Raw genomic sequence first — 24,274 nt, 5'->3', positions numbered from 1 at the left:
TAAAGAAGCCTCGCGGTCCGCCGAAAGGCCTGTCCCAGCCCCCGCCCCTCGCTCGCTGCAGAGTTTTGCCTCGAGGAATTTTTGTAATCGAGTAACTCGAGTAACTCGAGGAATCGTTTCAGCCCTAGTGGTTATCTATGTAAGTGAGCAGAATTTTAAATGTCTGAATGGTGGCCAATTTGGTCAGTGGTGATTGTTGGTGTTTCACATTTGTGATACAACATAGAGGAGTGGTTGGATGTCATTGTATTTTCTTTTTAAGTATTTTTGCCAGATTAAATCAGTTTTTAAGCAGAGACCCAACAAAAGAGAAGGTTCACACACAAAAATACCATTAGAGTGCTTATTTTGGTGTACTTTGATAAATTAATATAATAGTTGCACAAACATTTTGTTTTCCTCTAAAACCTTTGACAGCCCTTCATTAATTAGATGGATCCGTACTCTCCTGGCTAGTTGAATTCACTTACTTGTCTGCAAATAATGGCTGGTCTGTCAACCACCGTTCAGTCATCTTTTAAATAGAAGGCCCAGCATGTCTGGGTCTCCTCTATTTATAGTTAATCTAATGCTAAGGCCAATCTACTATTTTTAAGGGGGTGTGAGCAGGGTCCGAAATTAACACTCTCCACTCGCCAGTTGCGAGCAATTTATCCTCTTTGTCGAGTAAAAGATGTTTTTACTCGCCATGTGGCGAGTAAATCTTTCCATCAAATTAGTCATGTTTATTAGCTCTCCTTTTGGTAAATTTCCCTTTTTCTTTATTGCTCCTCCTCTACGGTTTACGGGGCAAACAAGCGCATGCGAGCTAAACACCCCTTCTGCCTCCCTCTGTTCTAGCAGCCGGACATGTGGCTGGAGGATAAACCTGCTGGACTTGGCACCAACCAAAAAGTTTAGTAAAAAATGTTGATTTGGAGATAACGGAGTTGTTGGAAAATGGATACACTCTGACACTGATGCAATGATGCTTGTGGGGGGATGCAGAGGGGTTTTAAAGAGAAAAAGAGAATCAACTCATTTGTGGTAGAAAATAAAAAAAATAAATCAATGCGTGGAAACCTCCGAAAGTAGAAAACAAAGACTTTATTTAGAAATATAAAGAAGTTACTTTCAAAGGTTTCTTCTAGGGCTGCACGATATGAGGAAAACTCGCAAAATATCGCGATATGCGATATTGGTAATTAATATTGCGATAACGATATAAATTGCGGTATATAAACAAATAGCCAAAAAAACAAAAACATCATTTCCATTTCACTGCAACAGTTTAAACATTATACTTCAAATGACCCTTGTTGACGTAGGAGTCAAACATCTAACATAAAAGGGCTCATCTGATTGATCAACAACGTAAACGGGTCCTTCTGATTGGTTAAATGCATAAAGGGATTTATTTCATTTGTTCAATATTTCAAGCTGCCATGAGTTTGTTTTAGCACATTTAAGGTAATCATTTATTGCGATTTTTGCCGTCTTTTGCGGTATACATATTGCACAGCTTGATTTTGCGATAACGATAAATTTGCGGTATATTGTGCAGGCCTAGTTTCTTCCAAAAAAAAGAAAGAAACAAAGTTGTTTTTCTCTGATGTTTTAATGATGTCATGACTTCCTCTCTATTTGCATTTAACATATTGTTGTCGCTTTAAAGTAAGTCTTTATGGTGTAAAATAGGGTAATAATTTCACCAGTTAAAAATATCTTTGGCCGGTAGATTTTTATTTTTTTCAATTTAATCTACTGGCCAACTTTGTTGGTGACACAAAAATTAAATTTCGGCTCCTGTAAAACATTTTACTTATAAAAAAAAACTAACTTCAGTGGTGGAGGCATACAAGTCTTTTTATTTTCCTTGATTTATAATACATGGATATGGAGCTGCTGTTAAAAGTTTATATTAAAACTTAAATGAGCAAGAAAAAGGTTATATGCAGGTTAGGGCTTAGCTAATGGTGCATTTTTGGGACAATTTGACACCATACATACAGTGGAGCAAAAAATTATTTAATTGTAAAAGTTCTCCCACTTAAAAAGATGAGAGAGACCTGTATTTTTTATCATGGGTATTCCTCAACTATGGGAGACAAAAAAATAAAAAATCCAGAAAATCACATTGTATGACCTTGAAAGAATTTATTTAAATACGTATTTCCCACCGTAATTTACAAAGAAATTCTTTCAAAATCAGACTGATTTTCTGGATCCCCCCATTTTATCTCTCAGTTGAGGAATACCTATGATGAAAAAAAATATGTGTAATTATTCTGAGTTTGAGTGTTGAGAACAAAATGTTCTACAAGGCCTTAGCAGGTGAAATCCAAGGTTTGTCTCTTCAGACATCTGCTTGATACAGTTGAATCTGCGCTGACCTTTCACATCTTTTCACCACCTTGTATCACATAGTTGGTTTTTAAAATGCTTGTGTGATTGATAAGGAATCCATTATTTGTAGACATTTTATATTGCAACTTTAAAACAAAAACAGGGTTAATCGCTTTCCTTCCCCCAACTTCGTTTCCCTCGGTGCTAATTGTTGCCCCACATGTTTTCCCAGGATTTTCCCCCATTGAAAGGCTCTACAAAGGCACAGCAAGCCTTTCAGGCTAAGGTTTAGAGTTGTGATATGACTTGAGTGAGGGGAGGGCCCTGTCTGTGGTGTTGTTTTAGGCCATGACCGACCTGGAGGAGGAAGATGGGAGAGTTGCTATCACTGCTGTTCCACATTAGCACCTATTTAGTCACTCTTTTCATAACTTCAAATGGTCTTCCTTTTTGTTTCTCTTCAATTTTTAAAGTTTTCCATTTTGTTGAACACCTTATGAAAGCTGCCTACATGTTTTTCTTCTTCTTTTGCCTGCATTTTCAGTTTTGTTGACTTGACAGTTGTCACAACACAGCCAATTGTCATCAGACAAATAGTTTTTGGTCTGAGTTTACATTTGGTTTGTTTTTTAGAAGTAGCTGTAGCTTTAAAGGAGTTTTGAGAGAAAAAGAGCCGCACATACCCCGTTTCAAACATGTTAAACAGGTTCAGTTCTTGCCTGCAGTGAATTAAGTTTTTGACATTTACTGCAATTGCAACTTTTTACACACTCTCTCCTTACTGATTTGGATCTTTATTTTATGTGCTAAGTGATCTGTTCCAGAGAGTTTTGCACCCTCACGGAATTGTACTGAAGCAACTGCTCTTTGCTAGGATGTTGATCTGTTTGTTTTATGTTAAAATAGTTTTTTTTCCTTCAGTTGTATTTACACCAAAGCAACAGGTTTATGCTTCCACAGAAATAATGCTGTTGCTTTACGGGTGGGCAATGTTTTTGGATGATTCTAGCTAAGTTTCGTTTTTTTTTTATGTGAATGTCAATGAAGATATAGGATAAGACATGCACAACATAATTGTTGAAAATAGTTACAAATTTTGAACAGTTTCCAAACAAATGTACATCAAGTTATAACGCTTTTGAAATTGGTTTATCATTGTAGATATTTTGCTGTTTGTTACCAGTGTCATTTTGAAAATAAGAGAAATGATTGTATATACATTTAGCTGTTTTTGTGTTTTAGTTGTTAAGTTTTTTGATTTGGTGATTGGATAAATTATGATGAAAAAGAGTTTCACAGCATGGATGTAGAAAATTTAAACTGGCATCAGAAGCCAGTCATGGGATTCAAACGGGAAATCCCATCTCCTGGTCATGTTCAATGCGTTACTGTATCTGCCGCTGACAGACAAAAAGTTCTGTCATTTTTGTGGAAAGTATTTGGCTTGGGCAAGCCACCCTTGGGCACAAAAAAAACCAGCCTTTGGCGGTAATCTCGAATGCTTTGTTTCTATAAAAACAAAGTTAAACTCTTAAGAGGTGTAACAAGAATGGTTGGTTTAAATGAATCATCTAAAAGCTTAGGCTTGTGTGTCGCCAAATCCACCACAGTTTGGGACTTGTGCATTTTGTCTTGATATATTATGTAAAAAGAAGCCCTGGAAAATCTAAAAGTGTATGTTTTACTGTTTTTATACATTTCGCCTTCCAGTTTATTTCTGGTCTCACACACAAAACCTTTCCTTGTTCCTACTGTAGCCAGAAAAGTTCAGGCGAGGCTGAAAAAGAAGGAGCTCCACTGTAAATGGGCCTCATATTCAGAAAGGCCAAAGTCTGTCTATGACTTCAACATTTGCTTCCTTTTTTTTATCATTCTCTCCTCCTCTCCTCTGCATAGTTAGATCACTTTCTATGCTTCTTTTTTATCATTTCATTTGCACCAAGTGTTTACTTTCTTTAAAAAGACAGGGGTTAGTTTTATTAGACCTTGTTTTTGTGTTTCATCAGACCATGAAAGTTATGGTTTCATAATGGGTTTTTTTTACTCTGTTTGTCAACCCTTTCAAAATGTGTCGTTGTTCCAAAGCTGCTAAGTGCTCTTTTCTAGAATTTTCCAAAGCATTCCTGTCTGCTGCCTATAGATTCTACATTCCTTAAAATGTTGGGGTAAAAGGAAATGTTACCAGTTGAAACAAACAGAAATGTCAATGGGAAAAAATACTGTTAGTCCTCTCCTGTAGCAAAATATTGAGTGGTTTTTCTTCAAAAACTACCAGACAGCTTGTGGGTAGTTGGTACATAGCAAGCTGTCATATTGATAGATTTGCATCCGTCTTCTGGAGAATATCCATTGCTTTGCGGAAAAAAACATTTTTCCTGTCAAAGTTGTACTTATATTATTTTTTTATTTCTGAGGCTTTGGATTTAAAACCAGCCAATGCAAACTAACATTTATTAATAATGAAGATGTCAGTGAAAACATAAAGGTAATCTTCATATGTCTTTTATATATATATTTTTTTACAATTCATGGCTGCAGTTTTACCTGTCCTTCATTTGTTGTAATTATTTATTTTAGTATGTATTGGCTTGTCCAGGCCCTTGGAGGGTTGTAGAGAATAGCTGCTGCATTTTAAGGAGAGTCTGGGTGTGTTTTCCACCTGCCTTGAGTCTAGTGCGGCCACATCAAGGGACGTTATGAAAATGGAATGGACCATTGTCTTGCTCCTGGTAGCTATAGTTTGAAGTATTCGTAAGGATAATATTAGTTGCAAAAAGTTATGATGTATGGGTAATGCTGTTGGTGTCTTTGCGCCACACTAGTCGTTAGTGAGGTGCACGCTTTAGCACGTACTTAAACAGCTCCTTGTAGGTTTTGAGGGGGTTGAAAATATCCTTACCACGTGCCTGAATCCCATCTTACTCCTACATGTTTAAGTGTTTGCTATGATCAGTTGCTCGGGGTATGCCCATAGAAAAATGTATATAAATATTTTCTTTCTATGATCAAATGGAGCGGTCTACGATCTTAAAATTCCATGTGGGCCGCTAACGTGTCCCTTACAGGTTTGCACGAATCCACCTGCAAGGACAGTTGTGACTACGGCATAAGTTTCAGGATCTTTATTCAGACACCATTAGGGTTTGCATTTAATCTGTAGCACTTCAGAAAACACTACATGTTTCATTTTTGGCTGAAGCTCAATGTGATCTGTTTGTTTTATAACTTTTACATCCTATATGGAAGCCGATATTTGGACATCTTTAATAACATTTAAATCAAAACATTAAATTCTGCCCAAACAAGATGGGTTGCTGGTTTATACCAAGAGTTTCGTGCAAGGGTATCATGTGGATGTTGGAAAAATGAACAGTTATGGCAGTAAATGCAAAATATTGGCTGGTTACCATTCAGTTGGCATCACGTTTCTGTAGATTTGGAGAAGCACATGTTTGAATGTTATGAATCCACTGTGCAGCCTAACTTGCTGATTACAGTTAAGTTTGGATTTTCCTATTGAGGCAATCTAAAGCTGCTAGATAATGCAGAGCAGAAAACTAATGCAAAAAAAAAAAGTTTTTGCAAAACAAAAAACCTTTACTGTATAGTAAATCTGACTATCGATTTTCATGTGTCACTATTAAAAAACACTATCGTTAAACAGTTCAGAAATGTTCAAATGTAACATAATAATGGATTGGATTTATCTGCGCTTTTCCAGACGCACAAAGTGCTTACAATGTGTCCATTACTCTTTTACTCCTCATTCATACTTGGTCATAGTAAGCCACTGATATAGCCTCAATTGCCCTGGGGCAGACTGACCGTATGCGCCTACGGGCCCTCTAACCATCACTGGGGCATTCATACACATTCACACACCAGTGGAGGGTGAAGTGTCTTGCCCACGGCGACAAAAGGGAATTGAACTGTCGACACTTCGATCACTGGCCGACCCGCTCAACAGCCTGATCCACTGCCGCCCCATGATGTAAAGATTTGAACAGAATGTGAATTTATCCCCTTTTCTTTGCTTAATGTTCTTTCTCCCGTCCTTTTTTCTCCTCTTTATTCGGAATCTGCCTTCAAATATTAATTACTGCCAACATTCTCAGTATTTTCGTCTCTCTTCTCAGCATTTGTGCTATCTCCCCACTGATTCATTGCTCTTTCCTGTCTGTCGGTCTCCTTCTTGCACCGAAATGGCAAATTGTGTTTGTCAGAGTACATTAGGCTTAACATTACAGCTCTCTATTCCTGCATTTTAGCCAGGAACATGTTCAGCGAAATGTGTTTGTTTAATTTTTGGAGCATTAAGAACATCTTGTCTGCGAAAATCATTTACTTTGAAAGTTTTATTGCACTAAATGTTCCTATCATGATACAGTATATTGTACCTGTGCTTTCAGTTTTAGGATTGAGTCTTAGGATTTAAAATGTATTATTTGAATATTTGTTTGTATTAAGGGATTACTGATTACCATGTATATAACAAAACATGTTTTCCTTTACCGGCTAACCAATGACGTTTCTTAAGTTAGTATCAACATGGTATTAGGTTGAATAAAATGTTAAATATCAGATTTGATGTGACCCCTCTTTATGTTTTTAGGAAAAAGGGTCTTGTGAAGTTGTTCTAGTTGCGTGATCTACATTGGCAAAACCCTTGTGTGATCTTTTATTTGCCCTTCAGGAATTTTGCAAAAAACATAGTAATTAGGCCTACGTTTTGTAATCTTAAACAGAGCAGATGAGCAGATGATGCTAATCCAGAGAAGAAGCACATTAGGCAGAATACAAAGTTTACAGCAGTGAAGCCCTGTCTGTTTTCCATCAACAGTACTGCAGTATAGTAAATCCAGAGTGTATCTTGTTTCTGTTAAACAAACCTGAACGTTTCAGAAGTTATTTTGTAAGTTTTAGGTAATAAATGTTAAGCTTTGTCTTGGCGGCAGATGATTTTTGGGAACATCTGACTCACATTTGTAGTAATGCAGACCAGAGTGAATTTGAATTTTCAGAGATTTGATCAATAGCTAGAGTAATCTGGGTAAGCTTTTAATTACACTGCTCTAGGTCGGGCTGATGAAGAGCATTCCACCCTCTCTGGGTTCATTCAAGTGGTAGACAAACACTGACTCAGATGTTTCATAGTTTTAGGGCTCTAGCATACGGTTTAGAGAAGTTAAAGCTGCTGCTTGGAAATCATTATGTGGTGATCTAGTTATGTTGAAAAGTGTTGTTTAGTTTTCAGGAATCGGCACACCTCCTTTTCTTTCGTTTTTTTTTTAAACCTGATCTGATCCTATTCCTAAGATTTGGAACCGTTGATGCGAACAGATTCGTAATGACCTTCCAGGGTTAAATAAAGGTTAAATAACTAAGTTTGCTCTGTCGCTAACTGTGAAGACTGACTACACTTACCATTTCTTAAGAGATAATGTGGTGGAACGAGCAGCAGGCTCTAAAATGGGGGGGAAATGAAAAGACCTCGGGAGTGATGAGTTCATTTGAGTAGTAATTTCAGCTGGCAGAAAACACCAGGGGATCAGGGACAAGCAAAAGTCTTCATGCACATGTTGATGTAGCATCTCCTTTAACGTTGAACTGTGGTGTGGTGTTGCTGTCGATCTTTTTAACCCATGCAGCATTGTTCCACCTATCCCAACTTTAGTCTACTAGATGCTGGCAGAATTAACCCTGTAGCACCAGAGCTTTGGCTCCACTGTTGACATTCTTTAAACAACTCCAGAGGAGGCGAACATGCGGCTCCTGGCCAATAAGAATGCGGCTCTTCGCCTCTTACCATATTTTCTATACACCGTATTTTCACGAACATACAACTATAGTGCGGTGTACCTAATGTGTTGTTGCGTTACTTCGGTAAAGAGGACATAGGAGAGGACAGCATGAGTACGGTAAGGAGGGTAGTGTGGACATGAAAGGAGACACCCCCACCCCCCAATAATACAAACGTGCAGATGTGTGCATGATACAGAACAACATCGTTTTGGAAACCCTGAAAATGCCGCCTGCAAAGAGACACGATTATGAAGCACATTTCAAACTGCAAGTTATCAGCTACATGGAGGAATATGGGAATTGAGTAGCTGCAGAGAATTCAAGATAAATGAATCCATGGTTCACAAGTGGAGGAAGCGGGAAAACACACTCCGACAAGTCAAGATGACGCAGCGGCGTTTCCGCGGAAATAAAGAGAGGTGGCCAGAGACCGACTTGACTGAAGGCAGTAATGCTTGCTGAGGAAATGAAAACTGAAAATTTTCAAGGAGGTCTGTCTTGGTGCTTTCGTTTTATGAAACGGGGCCATCTTTCCATCCAGGCGAGAACTACAGTCCCGTAGCAACTTTCGGGCGGATTACAATGAAAAGTTGTCCATCTTCTGCTCCTTTTACTGGGTTACTGCACCGGGTGATTTACGTCACAGTTTGTGAATAGAATGTAGAAGCTTGGGTTAACCTGACGTGTCTGCTTGCACTTCTGTCGAAGTGCAGAAAAGCCGGCATCGTTCATGAGGAGCTGCATGGCAACGAGACGGACTCTGACGATGGCAGAAGGGAACCTGGCGTGTTTGATAGAAATTTAGCCCAGCTGTTCATTTCAGATACAGAAGATTTATGCAAATAGTTAATTGTTAGTTTGTAAAATAAAAAATAAAAATAAGTTAGAAAAGTAACAGTTTTTTACTGAAGGTCAAAATTAAATTTATGCTTCACACATCTGAAATGTAATGTATTTAATGTGTTTATTGTGAATATGAATTACTTAAACACCAGATGGATTCTCTGTCCAGATGTTTGTGTATTTGCTGGTGTAAAGGTAATTGAAAGAGGAATAATGATGAGTTATAAAGAATTACCAGTTAAATAGTGAAATATTCAGTTTTTATAATCATAAATCTGACTTCAGTGGAGTCAGTGCCTCACCAGCCGTCAACCTCACTGCACGCCACTGAGTACTTGTTTGTATCAGAGCAGAGAATCAGATAGTGAGAGAGTGTGTGTGTGGAGGGGGTATCTGACCTCCAGGGTCACCTCTGTTAACTCTGGCTAAGCTGCATTTGATGTGTGTATTGAGGGTGGGCACTTTCCTTAAAATAAACACAAGTGCAATACTTGCTGTTGTACTGTAAGGAGGGGAGTGTGTTATGGGAAATGATATGGCTTTAATTGCGTGTTTGTGTGTGTATGTCTTGGCGGCAGTGGCTCAGAAGGTAGAGCGTGTCATCCAATGATCGAAGGGGTCGATCCCCGCTCCCTCCAGCCAGTTGTCGTTGTGTCCTTGGGCAAGACACTTCACCCTCCCTGCCTCCAGTTTACCACCACTGGTGTGTGAATGTTTATGATTGTCCCAGTGATGGTCTGAGGGGCCGTAGGCGTGAACTGGCAGCCACGCCTCTGTCAGCCTGTCCCAGGGCAGCTGTGGCTACATCAGTAGCTACCATCACCAAGTATGAATGAGGAGTGAATGAATAATGGACACAATGTGAGAGCTTTGAGCACCAAGAAAAAGTGCAGATAAATCTAAGCCATTATTAATATTATTATTATTATTATTATTATTGGCAGGTCAGTGCGTGGTGTGGCTCTTTGACTCTTATACGGTAGTTAAAAATTTCGGCTAATGATGAGTCTTGTGTTACAGATTGGATTGGCCTAACAGTGTTTAACCTTAATATTAATTTAACCTGGTTCAATTCTTTGATAATGACAAATGGGGTTATTTTCTTTTTTGATTCAGAGTTAGAATGACTGTAAACAAGAAACAACAACTCACTTCATGGGTCAAATAAAACCTGCACCATGTGTGGCAGTTACATTTTTGTTTGACTTCTCCTTTTAGGCTTTGGCCTCATGGATCACATGCTTTAGTTTAACACGTAAATTTCTCTTCATTAACTGTCAGAATTCTGTGTGTATATCTATATATAATATAAATGTGTGTATTAGTTTTATCTACAGTTTTAAAAAATGTACAAGCAGGTGGCATTATCTATTTTCTTATATTCATTATTTATTCATATAGTGCTATTTACTAAGAAACAAACATGTTTGTCTACTTTGGTTAAACCTCCGTCATTATCTTTGCAAAGGGTTTGTCAGGGCAACTAGTTTGACAGGATGATCATGTTGCACCAAAGCACTCAGTATATTTGTGCAAGGTCACCAAGGGCAAGCTTTGGTCTAGCATATGTCATAAGCAGCAGAGAATAAAAGAAGGCAACTGAAAAACCCACTAGTTAAAAAAAAAAACAAAGTACTGGTATATATATTTACACATACAAGTTTGTAGTTAAATTTGAACAATTTCTACTTTTAAATTGGATGTTGCTGCCCGCTTATGCCCAAGAACTCATACCATCACCTTTTGACTGCCTAATTTAAACCCAATTCATCTGTAATACCATTAAACGTTTTGCAGACAGAGGTGGTGGGCGTATGTAAATGCACCCATTTCTGCTCTTTGCAGCAGCAGCTGCACACGTCCTTGTTAATCTTTTGCCCTTTTGCTTTGCAAGGTTGCACTGTTTTCCTTTTGTCCCATCAGGAAAACAGCGCTACCACCACCACCATTTCTCTGCCGGTTGGCAGCGCCGTGGGCTAGTCTTGATGATCCAAATCCCACCTAAACACACAATGCACAAGGAAGATTGCATTTATTGCCATTTTGCTTTGGTCAGTCTTGGTATTATCCTTCTTAGTAACATATCTCAAAAGTATCTGTTAAGCTTACCATATTTATGAACTATATTTTAGCCTTTACCTGTTCTTTTATGTTAAATTACACTATTTAATGTCAAAAATGCAAAATGGTAATCTCAAACTTCCACCACCACCAAATGGGTGTCTTTCTCAACCTTATCTGACATCTTTTACGTCAGTTTTATACTAACTCGGCATTTTGTGTTTAGCTTCATCATTTCTCACATTTTTCCTTTTTTTTCCCCTTAAGCAGGAGACTGCAATTGCAGTTTTCTCCTGGATTTGGATGTTGACGTCATAGTGATTTATGCTTATGGGCCTGATAAATACTTATTTTGTTGTGGTAAGCTCACGGCTATGTAACTACCCTGAGAGCTGCATTTCCGTTCTGCTGCATCATTGCAACTAAATGGAAGGTGAACAATCTGAATGTTGTAATTTTGATAAATGATTGCAGTGATGAAAGTAATGGTGACAATATTGCCATTATAGGTAATTAACTGTGGATTGCTGAAATAAAAAAATGTTCTATTCAGTCATGTCGATATGGAGAGAGGGGAGAGAGGAAGGAGAGGCCTTTTTTCTGGATAATTTGTGAGGGCTAAGGCATTAAAGTCTCAAACAAAAGCTAATTACATAAGAGAACCAGGGGAAATGGGTGCTGTGCACCCTGAGGGCCTGGCCATCTATCTGATTTAAGACACACAATGTGCCAGCAGCAAATCGAATCTGCAGGGAGAAATTCAAGGTTCTCTTCGCACACACACACACAGACACACAGATGCTCTTGAGGTGGACAGGCTTTATTGCTTGGACATTAAAATGATACCTTAATTCTTTTCATTTTCTATTATTAGATTTTGTTTATAAAATAAACTGTTCTAAGCAATTTGTATCCCAAAGTATGAAGCCTTCAGTCAAACCATAAAAGAAACATTCACTCTTGGATTTAGCTGTCGCATTTATGTAACACACAATGACAATAAATGTGTTTAATGAAGGTTGCTATACTATACTATAAGTTTCAGTTACACTTTTATAAAAAGCAAAATATATGGGTAAAACCAGCCTAAATAATATTGCTAAGATCATAGAAAACTAGAACTTGTTTTAAATGCATGTGTCATTCCCTAAGTACTTTTTTTATAAAGCTATAGTTCATGTTTTCAGAATATTAACCATCCTTTTTTGGTACTTACATTTAGAGACAAATCCAGTTAAGAGGTTTTTCTTCTGTTTCTCCATTGACTAGGGGTGTAACGATGCGCTAACATCTCAATTCGGTTAGGTTCAGAATTTCAGAGGGCTCGGTTCGGTAAATTTTGGTTCAGTACTGCTGTTTAACAAATCTGCCTGATATGTACTGCTATTTTATGAACTATTGTTTTATTGTTATTTATTGTGTGTGTTTGCTGCCGTACACCTGAATTTCTTTCTTGGGAGATTAATACATTTTTTATCTATCTATTTTCGGTACGAAAAACTAAGGCAGAAAGAAATTACTTACAAAATGCATTTATTGGTTTTACATAACAATGCATAAAATTGACCTATGTGGGTGATCTGCTTAATACAACAAGAAAAACGATTAGCTGCCAGGAACCAAAAACTTTGGATACTAATCACTGACCTGAAAAAAAAAAAATTTTTAACTTGCACAAAAATCAAATCATGCACATTTCTTTTCTTGTAGATCCGATAGTTACAGTCAGGTGATGCTGTTTTAAGTGCGTTAACAGATTGGATGTGTTACCTGTGGCGTACGCTATCTTTGTGTAACAATGTCAACACATGGCATTCGACTTGACCAATTGTCTTTTTCCTTCATGGATGCTAACAACAAAGCCGAAGTGTTCCCACACAGGTGAGCGTAAGGAGATGGGGGAGAACCCATTCCTAGCCTCGCGTCTGCATTAGCCATTTGTTGACATGCTTACTGCTCGTCACCTAATAGCGTCTCTGAGGAAACTCTCTTTCCGCCTCCAGGTCGTGGCAACCTGGGGGTTAGCCCCGCCTATAGCCACTAAGACTCATGGGAAGTGTGAAATCTTGTGTGTTGAATTCTTCACCATCACTGAGAGAGCTATGAAAAGAAAGTGACCTTCATGTTGTTACGCTGTTCGTGTGTGTTCATAATAAATGGGTTTTAATGCGAGAAAGGAGAAGGAGCAATCTATTTCTCTTTCTCTCTGAGACTGTTAGAGGGTGTGTAGAGTTTGGGACAAGGACAGTCAACGCAGCTAGTTAATTAGCAGCTCGGCTCTCGTTTCCCCGCTACGAGTGACAAAGCAGCTTGGTCGTTACAATGCATATATGCGGGGGAAAAAAGAAAAATGTACCGAAACGGTACAGAAGTGAACCAAACAGAAACTACCGTACCGATACAGTCCAACTACATGTATCGTTACACCTCTGCTATTGTGTACCCCTACTGTTGACTGGCTCTAAAATGCAGGAAATGTGTTTTGGCTAAAAACGACAAAAGGCTTTTACTTGTATTTCCCAAGCTTCGTAGTTGGTTTCACAGACCTAAACTTGTGCTCCCTGTAGACTGAAGCGTGTGGCCTAGTTTCCTGTAAAGCTTCACATTCCAATACAGCATAACTTCACCCCAGGGATTTGACATGTGACCTCATCTAACCCAACCGGTACCCTTCGAAGACTGGAACAGTAGGAGTTTTGTTGAACTACTTTTAACTGCTTTTTATTTGGAGCAGTCTCATACATCAGAGCTGCAAAACGAGAAAACCTTTTTCTTCTGTAATCATGTTTTTTTTCTTTTTTAATAAACAAGTGAAATATTACATAAAACATTTTAAGTCCCAACTTTTGATCAAAGAAGCTTTTGAACACCTTTATCTAGTTTCACATTCTTCTTTAAATCAGTTTGTAAAGCTCTGCTCTTTTTACCAGAAAATCGACAATTAGGCTTCTGTATATCCATACTAGTCTGTGATCATCCTTCCACGAACCCAAACAAACATAAGTTCCACTGTAACTCTCAGGCCATGACACACTATTGAAGTTTCATTTTTTCAGTTCTTGCTTGCATGATGATTATAAGACAACTCTTACAACAGAAAGTGTGTGCTTTTGTGTGTTTCTTTCTTCCTCATAAGCTGGTGTAAATGCACATTTAACTGGCAAATATGCACTGTAACTGTAACTTTATGCTGTTGATGCATTTTTACAGTTCATTGTTGAGACATGCTCTTGTCTCTGTTTGTGGAAATAGCTGTGTTCAGACCTGATTCTGTCAAAGCAGGTTTTAATTATACAGTTGTTTTACACAAAGATCATTTTAAAATGGAATGTGTAAAGATCAACCAGTCACAGTGGAAGTTGGTATTGAGTGGTCATTATTGCTTCCTTGCTGGGATCGAGGAGGGGTAGGGTGAAAACCTCAACCGTCACAGAATGTTGAAGAGGAAGTGCCTCTTGTACAGTCTTTCTGTCCTCATTCAGCCCACTCTGTCTTTTGTTTACCACACAGGCTTAAAATAAACCAGCTTGCTGCTTATAAAAGGACACTTTTAATCGCAGCACAATGTGCACATATGTTATTTTTTAACTTTATTCCTTTTGCATCACTGTAGGAATCCAAGAATGTTTTTTTTTCTACAAAGACATTCTTGCTAAAAGGTTTTTTTTCCTCTTTTGCTTTTGTGAAAAACTGAAGCTACTGACGTTTGGAGGAGACAGCAGGCGTAGGAGATGTAGTCACTCAATTATAAGGATTGGTGGGTGGGTGGGTGATAGGAGTGTTTAGGAAGCAGAAAAGATAAGAAGAAAAAAGAAGTTACCACGCATTGCAGTTGTCTTGTAAAAGACTGTTCTATGACTGTGCTTCTCTGCAGCAGCAACACGTACAAACACGCTAACTCGCATTCCTCCCATTAGCAACACACATAGGCTCATCTCTGGCCAGGTGAGTTGGATAATCCCATGACTCGCCTGACTACTTCCATAGTCCCTGCCAGGGTGACACAGGATTGGCCAAAAGGCTAAGTGAGGGCGGGGATTGGAAGGCTTCTGCTCCAGTGGCAGTGATACACATATTATATAACCTTGGCAGATGAGGCAGGATAAGAAGAAGAAGAGGAAGAGAGAAGGGGGAAGGAGCATTAAAAAAGAAGCAGGAGATTTGTTGAGAGAGGCGGATGTGATGGAGACGGGAAGTGAGAATGAAGGAAAGACATGGAAGGAAGTGTACAGGAAAGCTGTGGAATTGCATAATAAAATAGACATTTGCCAGATTTTTATGACTGCATTGGTCTGAGTTCTGGAATATGATTGCACTTTTACCTTACACATTATTTATAGCCTACCACTCATGTATGCTTACCTTGCACTGCAAGTGAGATTTTCTACCTTTTCTTTCTTATCCATGACTGCTCTGTCCTCACTTCACTGTATTTTTAAAAACAGGTCAGAAATGTATTCATGAATCACATTAAAACATCATACAACTTATCACACAAATAGGCTGTAGTGTTGCTCCTCATCCGTCTTCAGTCTTGTGAATGCGAGATGAAGATGATCTTGCTCTTCTTGAATTGAGAGCATGGGACTCTGCCAAACTAATCTAGAGATAACAGTCTAACCCTTCATTTTGTCGCGTCTTAAAAAAAAAGGGGCACGGTGGGGTGGTTTCTATTTTATGTTCTCACCCCCCCCTCCCAAATTTTTCAAATGGAAAGCAGATATTTCCATGCAAATACCCCTGTAAGTATCAACTTAAAAAAATTATTATATTCCAAACTAACATTTGCAAAGAGGAATTTGACCATTTAAAATATGTAATTGAAGAATTGTTAGGGTTTTCTTATGCTACCATCTGGATTTTTGACTTTAATGAAATTGTATCAATGGATAGTAGATACACTATCCTCTTGTCAGACCCATTGATGTCACTGTAAGTGAAGTAGCTGAAGTATTGTAGTGGCCACAATTTCTATGTTTACCAAAAAGTTGCTCTGTTTACTGAATTAGCAAGGATTTAATTTTTTAGACCCCAAATTTCAAAATGACTTGCATTTAGTCTTGTTAGAATTTAACCATTCAAGCTTGTTGCTCCATGTGACACTAGCGTATGTAATGCAGAACACATGGCTAACTAACTAAATGTCTCCTCTCTAAAACAAATGCACTTCTAGGGTCTTAGTAAAATCCCCAATTTGTACAAGTACATACCATCTTTGAATTTCGTATTTACTTTTGGTAATGCAATAGATTTAATATTTTGAAAACAACACTTCTTCAAAAATATATATAAAAAAAAGATTGCAAAATTAATATGGAGTTTTGTCAGAAGAACCCCACACATTCAAAAGAACAGCAGTGTGAAGTCAGTGGTGTGGTCAAACAGGTGAACAAAATATTATGTTCCTTTTTTGAATATATACATGTAGCGCCTAAATACTGGATGCACCCAACAACCTTTCTCTGTAAGCACAATTCACATGTTTAATCCATGAAAATGTTATATTCAGGAGACATCCATCCATTTTCTAAACCCACTTATATCCCTTTTGGGGTCATGGGTTTGCCGAAGTCAACCCAGTTTGTTGCAGGGCCACACAAGCACACAACTCTCACTTAAATTCACACCTAAGGGGAAAATTTGAATCTTCAATAAACCTATAAAGCATGGTTTTGGACAGGAGGAAACACGCATGCATGAGAAAAGCCATTGACTGGATATGAGAACTGGACTGAGTGAACCTTCCCCCCATGCTTTTTGACCTATTGTAACTCTTTGACTATTTACGCGATCAACATGAATTGAATCAGCTGATTCTGATGCAAAGAAATATGCAACACAGCGCAATGCTGCTTTTCTCCACTTCAGAAACCACTGGAACTATGTTAATTGTGTAAACGGTTGAAGAGTCACGCTAGTCTAAAGAATGTCAACACTGGAGCTAAAACTCCAATGCTAAAGGGAAAGAGGCACAATCAAGCTCAGTCTCTGCTTTATCACTGGATGGTTTATAGTGCCCCCCCCCCCCCCCCCCCCCCCCCTGAGTAAAAGTGTATTTTCTACATAAATGCTTGAACATTAATCTTTCCTGTTCTAGTAGTTTTTTCTTATGAAACAAATCTCTTTTGTAGTTGTTCTTTTAACGTGCAACTAAAAAAAATTGTCTGAATTATTGCATTAAACACTGGGGGTGTAAGGATTCATTTTAACGATTCGATTCATATCATTATTTGTGGTCGGTGATCCTATTCATAGTCGATATTGGTTCATTTGAATGACCCTGATTCATTGACCTAAAATGCTCCAGGACATCTTTAGGCAAAACCTCCACCAGTGTGACTCAGATAAATAGCTGGGTACTGAACAGTGAAGGGGAGTTTTCCACATTCATTGGATTTCTTGCAATATAATAAAGTGTAAATTAAATATGTGTACAAGCAAACAAGTAAAAAAGAATTAAAGGCAAATCTATTGACATTTTAGTTTTATAAAGTTCAGACCACTGTTGTTTTTCCACATAAAACCAACACAAACGGAACATTTATTAGAACATGAAACCCCACAGTATGGTCACATGCCTTTGCAAAATTCAAAGTGTTTCCACACATTGGACTGGAATGATGGCTTGATCATGTTTTGTTGCATCCCGTTTGTTGTCCGCTGTGATCTTATGGATCATTTCTACGTTGTAAAATAAACCTACCGCGCCTCAATCCAAAAGGGATTTTCCAAAATTAACATTATCAATTTATTTCATTTGAAATGATTTCATTATGGTATAGGTAAGGGTTAATGGCCAATGAAGTATGCATTATCACTTTTTAACGCCTGAACCGTCTGACGCGAAAGTGATAATGGGCACTTCGAAGGCCATTAACCTGCTTATACCATGGTCACTTACTAAAGAAATAAATATTAACCAGTTTTTAGTCCTTAGTTCTTGTTTTTTTTCTGATTTTGATCGCTTTTCTTACCAAAAGCGGACAATTTGTTACGTGGTGCGGCGTGGCGTAACAAATAGTCTGCGTCGCGCCGCTCTACCTCTGCAGTCAAGATTTGGCGATATAAAGGGATATATATATGCTGATCGTCTCGATGGCTTGAATAAAGCATCAGTTCAGAGAGAAAGTTCACCTCTTACCGCTTGTTTTTGTCCAGATGATGAAGCAAAAGGTTGTTATAAAGAAGCCGGCGCAGTGATACAAAACATTTAGGCTAGGTAAACGGGACTTATTTTTTCACCGTGCAGTTATCCTGTGCTAAATCACTTTTTAATGCACACCCAGTAGCCAATCAGAATAGAGTGTTCACCTGGAATGGTATAATGTAATTTCATTGGTTGCATGCAGGGATATAAATTGATTAATCGATTGTTAAACCCATAGTATAAACGCTTTGAAGCAGACCTATTTAAGTTTCGTTTTTTTTTTTTTCATGGATGGATAATTATTGTAAGTTAGTCCTTGTATAATTTTTTTCCACCATGTGTGACGCATGATAACTGTACATTTGCATGTTTGTAACATTCTGGCCTAATGTGGAGGCACTTTCAATGAGACTCAAATCTGTGATAAATGGCAGAGAGCCCGACTTGATCTCCTAGCAGTGAAACGAGACTTGTGCCCAAGTTTTTATTTTTGTGTCTTTTCAAATTTCTTGGTTCACTGATTGAGTTCAGCCATTTTTTAGATGATGAACATGATGTAACCAAATAGGGATAAATATCCTCAAAACCAATTTTTCTGCTCCAGCAATACAGTTAGCCTATCATACCTGCCATCTAACAGACTGTTTACAGTTATGACTCTAAATATGACTCTAAGACCCAAACCAGGTGTCTGCAAGGGAAATTTTGGACTTTAAAGTTTTTAAAGTCGGCACACTGTGGTTTATGTTTACAGAACCAAAAAAACATAGAATTGAACCTAGAAAAATCTACACCATTGTTTTGATTTTAAACCCAGCAATAAAGATGGCCTGAAGAAAAGTTTAAAAGAATGAAGGACTTGCCTTTTTTAAGCAGAACAACTTGGAATAATTCTCATTTTCCAATTGGTTTTAGTCAGCTGAAGACAGAATTTCTGGCAAGTTTGTACAAATATTTTTTGGTAAATTTTCACTGAAATTAACTGTAAAAAACACATGGAGTGTTGAGAATAAAATTTGAAGTTTCACCATTTTTTCCAAAAAGAGAAAACAAAATGCTTTACATTATTTATTGAGAGATAAATATAATGTGCTTGAAACATTGTGGAAATCCAACTCTTGGCAGCTAATTTAATTAAATATTTGCTAGTCTTTGAACTTTGAGATCCCACCATAGCAGTGATTGGTGTTAATATAAAACTAATACTAGAGTTTGATCCAGAATGGTCATTTCAACTTTTGTTAAACAAATTCAAAGGTTACCATCTTGGCAGCCATTATGGGGCTATTAGGTTATGTGATGATGATTGGTTGATTCATCACTTCATTAAGTTCAAACGCTACATAGTGATAGAACCAGTGGGTCAACCTCAATCTAACAACCTAAGTGGTAACGGATCTGGAGCAGAGGTGCCACCAATGCATAGCAAACATTGCAACGCTACCATCAGAGCAGTTACAGTTACTATGCTTTCTGGGCAAGTGTAATTTACGGTGTAGGGTTGTTGGGAATAGGGCGGCTTATGGTGTTTTATTTTTAACAGCAATCAAAACCCGCTGTCATTTGGAGACGGAGTTAAGCTGTCTTTCAATTTATCTAAGTTATCACCTTCTAAACAACGGAATATAGAGATTTAGGATTATCAAGATCCACTACCTCCATATTGTAATTGCTCGGAACTCTTTAGAAGCCATAGTGTTGAGTGGTTGTGATTACTACCTTAAGGAGAGGCTTGATGTTCCTCTAATACAGCGTAATGACAGTTTAGGTTTAAATAGTTTCAGAATTAACCACATTGTGCCATTTATGTGCTAGTCACACAATAGTGGAGGTATGAGGTTAAGACTTGGTTGTTGTTTTTTATTTTTGTTCCATCCTGTTGAACTACTATTTGACTGGAGGTTCAGTTTCATTAAAAGAAGTTTGGTATTTTAACATGTATCTATAGAACTGAATGTTTATATATTTCCACTGATGCCCTTTGGTTATGTTTAGCCAACATAAACAGTGCAGTCTTCAAAGAAAATACATAAAAGTCTTGGTATTTATTACAAAGAATGTGTATATAAGGAAAAATACCATCTGTAAAACCTAAGGTCTGCAGTATTTTACCAAAAAAGTCTTGTGTTTTATGGTTAGCAGTTTTCAAAACCACATCAGCTTACATTAATATTGTACATTAATAGAAGATACTGCACTGCCCTAAAAATAGAAACTTGGGTTTAGGACATAAATCTACATTTTTACATTTGTCATTCCTGTATTGCAGTCTCTCTGCAACTGCACAATGTTGGACATTTGATCCGAGGACCTACATTAGAACATGGTATTGCATTTTTAATTGCTCTCCCTGGCATTTTGGTATGTTTGGGAATGATAATGTCACTGCTGGTATATGAATAGACCTTTTCTCTGGATGTCTTCCAAGACCCGCTTTCGTGCTGTGCTCGGGTCTGTTCAGGTTTACTGAAGGTGTTGTCTTTCCCGTGACCGAGCCGCCACGAACTGTCAAACTAGGTCAGAGTTGTTTGAAAACAGTATTGAGGCTAACCAGCATGCTGCAAAAACAAACAGAAGAACACATCAAGGCTTCTTGATGTGGTCAAATTCCTGACTACAGTTTCACAGCCATCAGTGGAACACTTAACCTGCCACTTAACCTGCTGTACGGTTGCAGAAGCCGCCAATGGTCTATTTTCACAGTGGAGTCATGATAAGTTACAGTAAAAGAAAAATCAGTGACAATCAGAGCTCAGGTGTTGCACAAAGCAGTTTTTTTCAGAGATGAGCTTCAATTAATGTTTTTCTTTTATTTACGGATGTTATTGAAGTTCTTGAAAATAGTGACACATTAACTGAAACTCTTTTTTTTTTGACAATAAGACAATTAAAGACGACATTTTGTCAATATGTATTTTGAAGAAGAAAAAAACATTTTGACTTTTTATACTACTGCTATTTTATAGAATAACTTGTTCTCTGCCATTAATTTGCTTCTACTTTCTTTTCAAATAAATGCCTTAAAAGGCTGTTTGTGTCTAAATAGACTATGGTATGGTTGTATTCTCTTCAATCAGAGCAAGTATCTAAACCTTTCTTTTGTTTTGAATGTTTCAGTTCATCATCCAGAACAGCAGAGTCCGGGGGTGGGGTGTCGTCTGGTCACTCCAAGCCAAGTGGGCAGACTCACAAGATCTGTTTGGTGTGCTCTGACGAGGCTTCAGGATGCCACTATGGGGTTGTAACCTGCGGCAGCTGCAAGGTGTTCTTCAAGAGGGCAGTCGAAGGTTGGTCCCACACATCTGCCAAGCTGTATGCATAGTTTTCTAAACACTGCAATTTCTATGGAACATTCCAGTTAATGATAGCTGGTTTGGTGGCTGGGAAAACACTCGGTAGCCCAGGTATATTAGAACATCGATAAATCAGATTTGCACCTACTTAAAAAGCTTATTATTTTAATATAAGTTTAATTTTAGAGCAAATGTTTTATACAGTCAGGACACCAAATATTTGGACAGAGACACATTTATTCTAATTTAGTTTCTGTACTTTACTGCAGTGAATTTTAGATAAAACACCTCAGATGCCATTGAAATGCAGACTTTCAGCTTTTATTCCATGGGTTGAACAAAAAGATTGCATAAAAATGTGAAAAACTAAAGCATTTTTTTTAAACACAATCGCTTCAAAATGAGAAAGAATGTGTCTCTGTCCAAATATTTATGGTCCTGACTGTAAATATATATATATAATTCCAATAAAGACTTTTTACGATGCAGCTAAAAATTGCAGATTTGTCTTTGTGATAAGACCTTAACACAATTACAATTTTTCCTTTCTTCTCATTAAATTCAGCTGATCCCTTTTGCAGTAAAACCCGGTTATGTTTCTGCTCCCCTGCACAGAGAAATTATTTCACCAAACACCATGTCAAAATGTAGTAGAAAATATGTTTTTTGTTGTTTTCATCTGCTTCAATTTAAGTTTTGATAATTGCACCAAAATTAGTCCAATCCCCACCCCCCTCTGGCCACCCAGCCCTTCTTATTTGTATTTACTCAAATCAGATAATTCACTGGCGACTTTAATTGGCATCAAAACTTGCAGCTCAAAATTCTGCCAGCTGTCGTTCTGTTGCAGTGAGCAACTGTTTTTCTGAAAGGCTGTTGAAGTGAACAGAATAAACTGAAGTCCAGTGAACTCAAACTAACAATTTATGCAATCAAAGTCAAAATAGTTTCAAATCTTGATAATATTTATGTGCCTAAAAAAACACAGAGTAGTGTTGTCAAGTTCTTGCTCTCTGTCTTGTTCAAGCTTCCTTTTTTTCTGTTTCCTGTCTTTCTGCAAGCCTTTAATTCACTTGTAACGTTATTTTTTAAGACCTGGCATCCACATGTGTGGTCGTCACATTTTAGGATATATTACCACAGAAGAAAATTCTACTTAGCTGGGGCCCTGTGACTACGTATATAGAGGGCTAACTCAAATACTAGCTCACTAGCTTAGGAGGTTAAAGAGGGATTTCATAGTTGTTCCTAAAGACTTGGGTCAACAATAAGCCCCAATTATTTGCACTGGTGCCGTTGCAGAACATTACTTTACCATGTGACAGATACTCAACATTGTTTTGCTAATAGAAGATCAACAAGTTGTATACTTAATTTATTTTGTTTTATGTCATATTTGTATCTTAGATTATGTAAGTGTTAACAATGAGACAGGACATTATCTTTCATAGTCTTTTAATTTTTTTTGTTGCCAGTGTCGTTCGTAAAGGAAGCCTTTTTTCCTGCATAGAACTAAATTAAGATTTAAAAATGTTAATGTTTTAATTTGAAATAATTTTTGCTAGCCATGTGGAGTTTTCTGTGAGCTATAACCTTTGGGGAAATGCACAACGCTTTAAGCAGCAATCAAAGTGCTGTCTTTGAAGTGCAGCGACTCACGTCTTTCTGAAGATTTCAGTAAAGAATGGACTGAATAACAATTTCACAGCGGCCTTTAATCTTTGAAAGCTCTGACATTAAACGGCTTTACAGTACACTCATGGCACTGCTGGGATTGTTTGTAATGTTGTAACTCATTGACTCCAAAGGAGGACATGTATGTTCACTGCTGAACTCAGTCTGGTTCCTTTGTGTCACTCCAGAAGTCTGCAGGAGGCTACATGTGACAGGAGCTGCTCCTAATTCAAATTCTTGGGGTTCACGTCTTTCTTGTGTATTCAGAGAAGAAGACTAAAGGAGCTTGGAACGCCCAACAAATAAAACAGCTGTTACTCCGCCATGTGTTTGTACCAGCAGACGATGAGAAGCAAGTTCCTGTCTTTGCAAAACAAATATTGTGATAATCAGAAGTTTGCCTCATTATTGACATCAGTTTCTTCTTGGGCATTGTTTTCTGGAATGGGGTCTTGGGACTTTTTATTGCTGACTAAAATCTCAAGCTTTCTACAAACATTTCACCAATAATTAAGTATTTCATACAGAGAAAAAAAAAGGATGATGTTAAAACTACAAAGCAAATTAGCCAAAGGCCAGAAATAACCAAAGTAAAATGTTTCTGTAAAGACACATTTTATTGCTACACCTAGAAAATAAATCAATATGGATCCCAAAATTACTTGAATGTTAGATGAACAACCCCCTAATTGAAAATAGGATTTGCACAGCTGCGTGATTATCTGCGACACAATCTTCTTTCTTTTATGTTCTGGTGTAAACACCAGACACTGAAGTTGAGGTTTACCTTTTTGTTTCACAGAGCTGCTCCGCTAAAGTCATGTTTTTTTTTGTTTTTCTCCCCTCCACCCTGCCCTGCTCTCTGCTCGTTGACTCTATGGTGAAGGATGGAGAGCACGACAAAACACAGATGGTAATAAAATGCACTTTTAATAATAGTAGTAAATGTTGATATTTTTTTAATGATAGAATTACTGTCACTTCTTAATTTGCTCGTGTCACTGTAGTTACTGGACACTTGACTATTCTGTCTGGACACGGTCAAAACCTCTTCTGTCAACTATTTCTAATGCATGCTTGACTCTGTCATTGAAATCTGCACCAATTGCTTGTGAATGATTATTATCCT

The 24,274-nt window shown here is 37.7% G+C and overlaps 1 protein-coding gene across 10 annotated transcripts in view; it reads left to right on the top strand.

Annotated features, from left to right (window-relative positions):
- LOC101170451 (nuclear receptor subfamily 3 group C member 1) overlaps positions 1–24,274 on the top strand; it is a 53,603-nt gene that overhangs the window by 11,861 nt on the left and 17,468 nt on the right. For 6 of the 10 annotated variants that reach the window (XM_023962104.2, XM_023962105.2, XM_023962107.2 and 3 more), the window contains 2 exon segments: positions 21,296–21,465; positions 24,032–24,058. In XM_023962104.2, the coding sequence (XP_023817872.1) occupies positions 21,296–21,465; positions 24,032–24,058 (197 nt within the window). 10 annotated transcript variants of the gene reach the window in all.

This window comes from Oryzias latipes, chromosome 14 (assembly GCF_053564925.1).
Source record: "Oryzias latipes strain Hd-rR chromosome 14, Olatipes_Hd-rR_3.1".
Taxonomy (NCBI): Eukaryota; Metazoa; Chordata; class Actinopteri; order Beloniformes; family Adrianichthyidae; genus Oryzias; species Oryzias latipes.
Note: the sequence above shows the minus strand (reverse complement) of the source record. Positions and strands in the feature narration are given on the sequence as shown.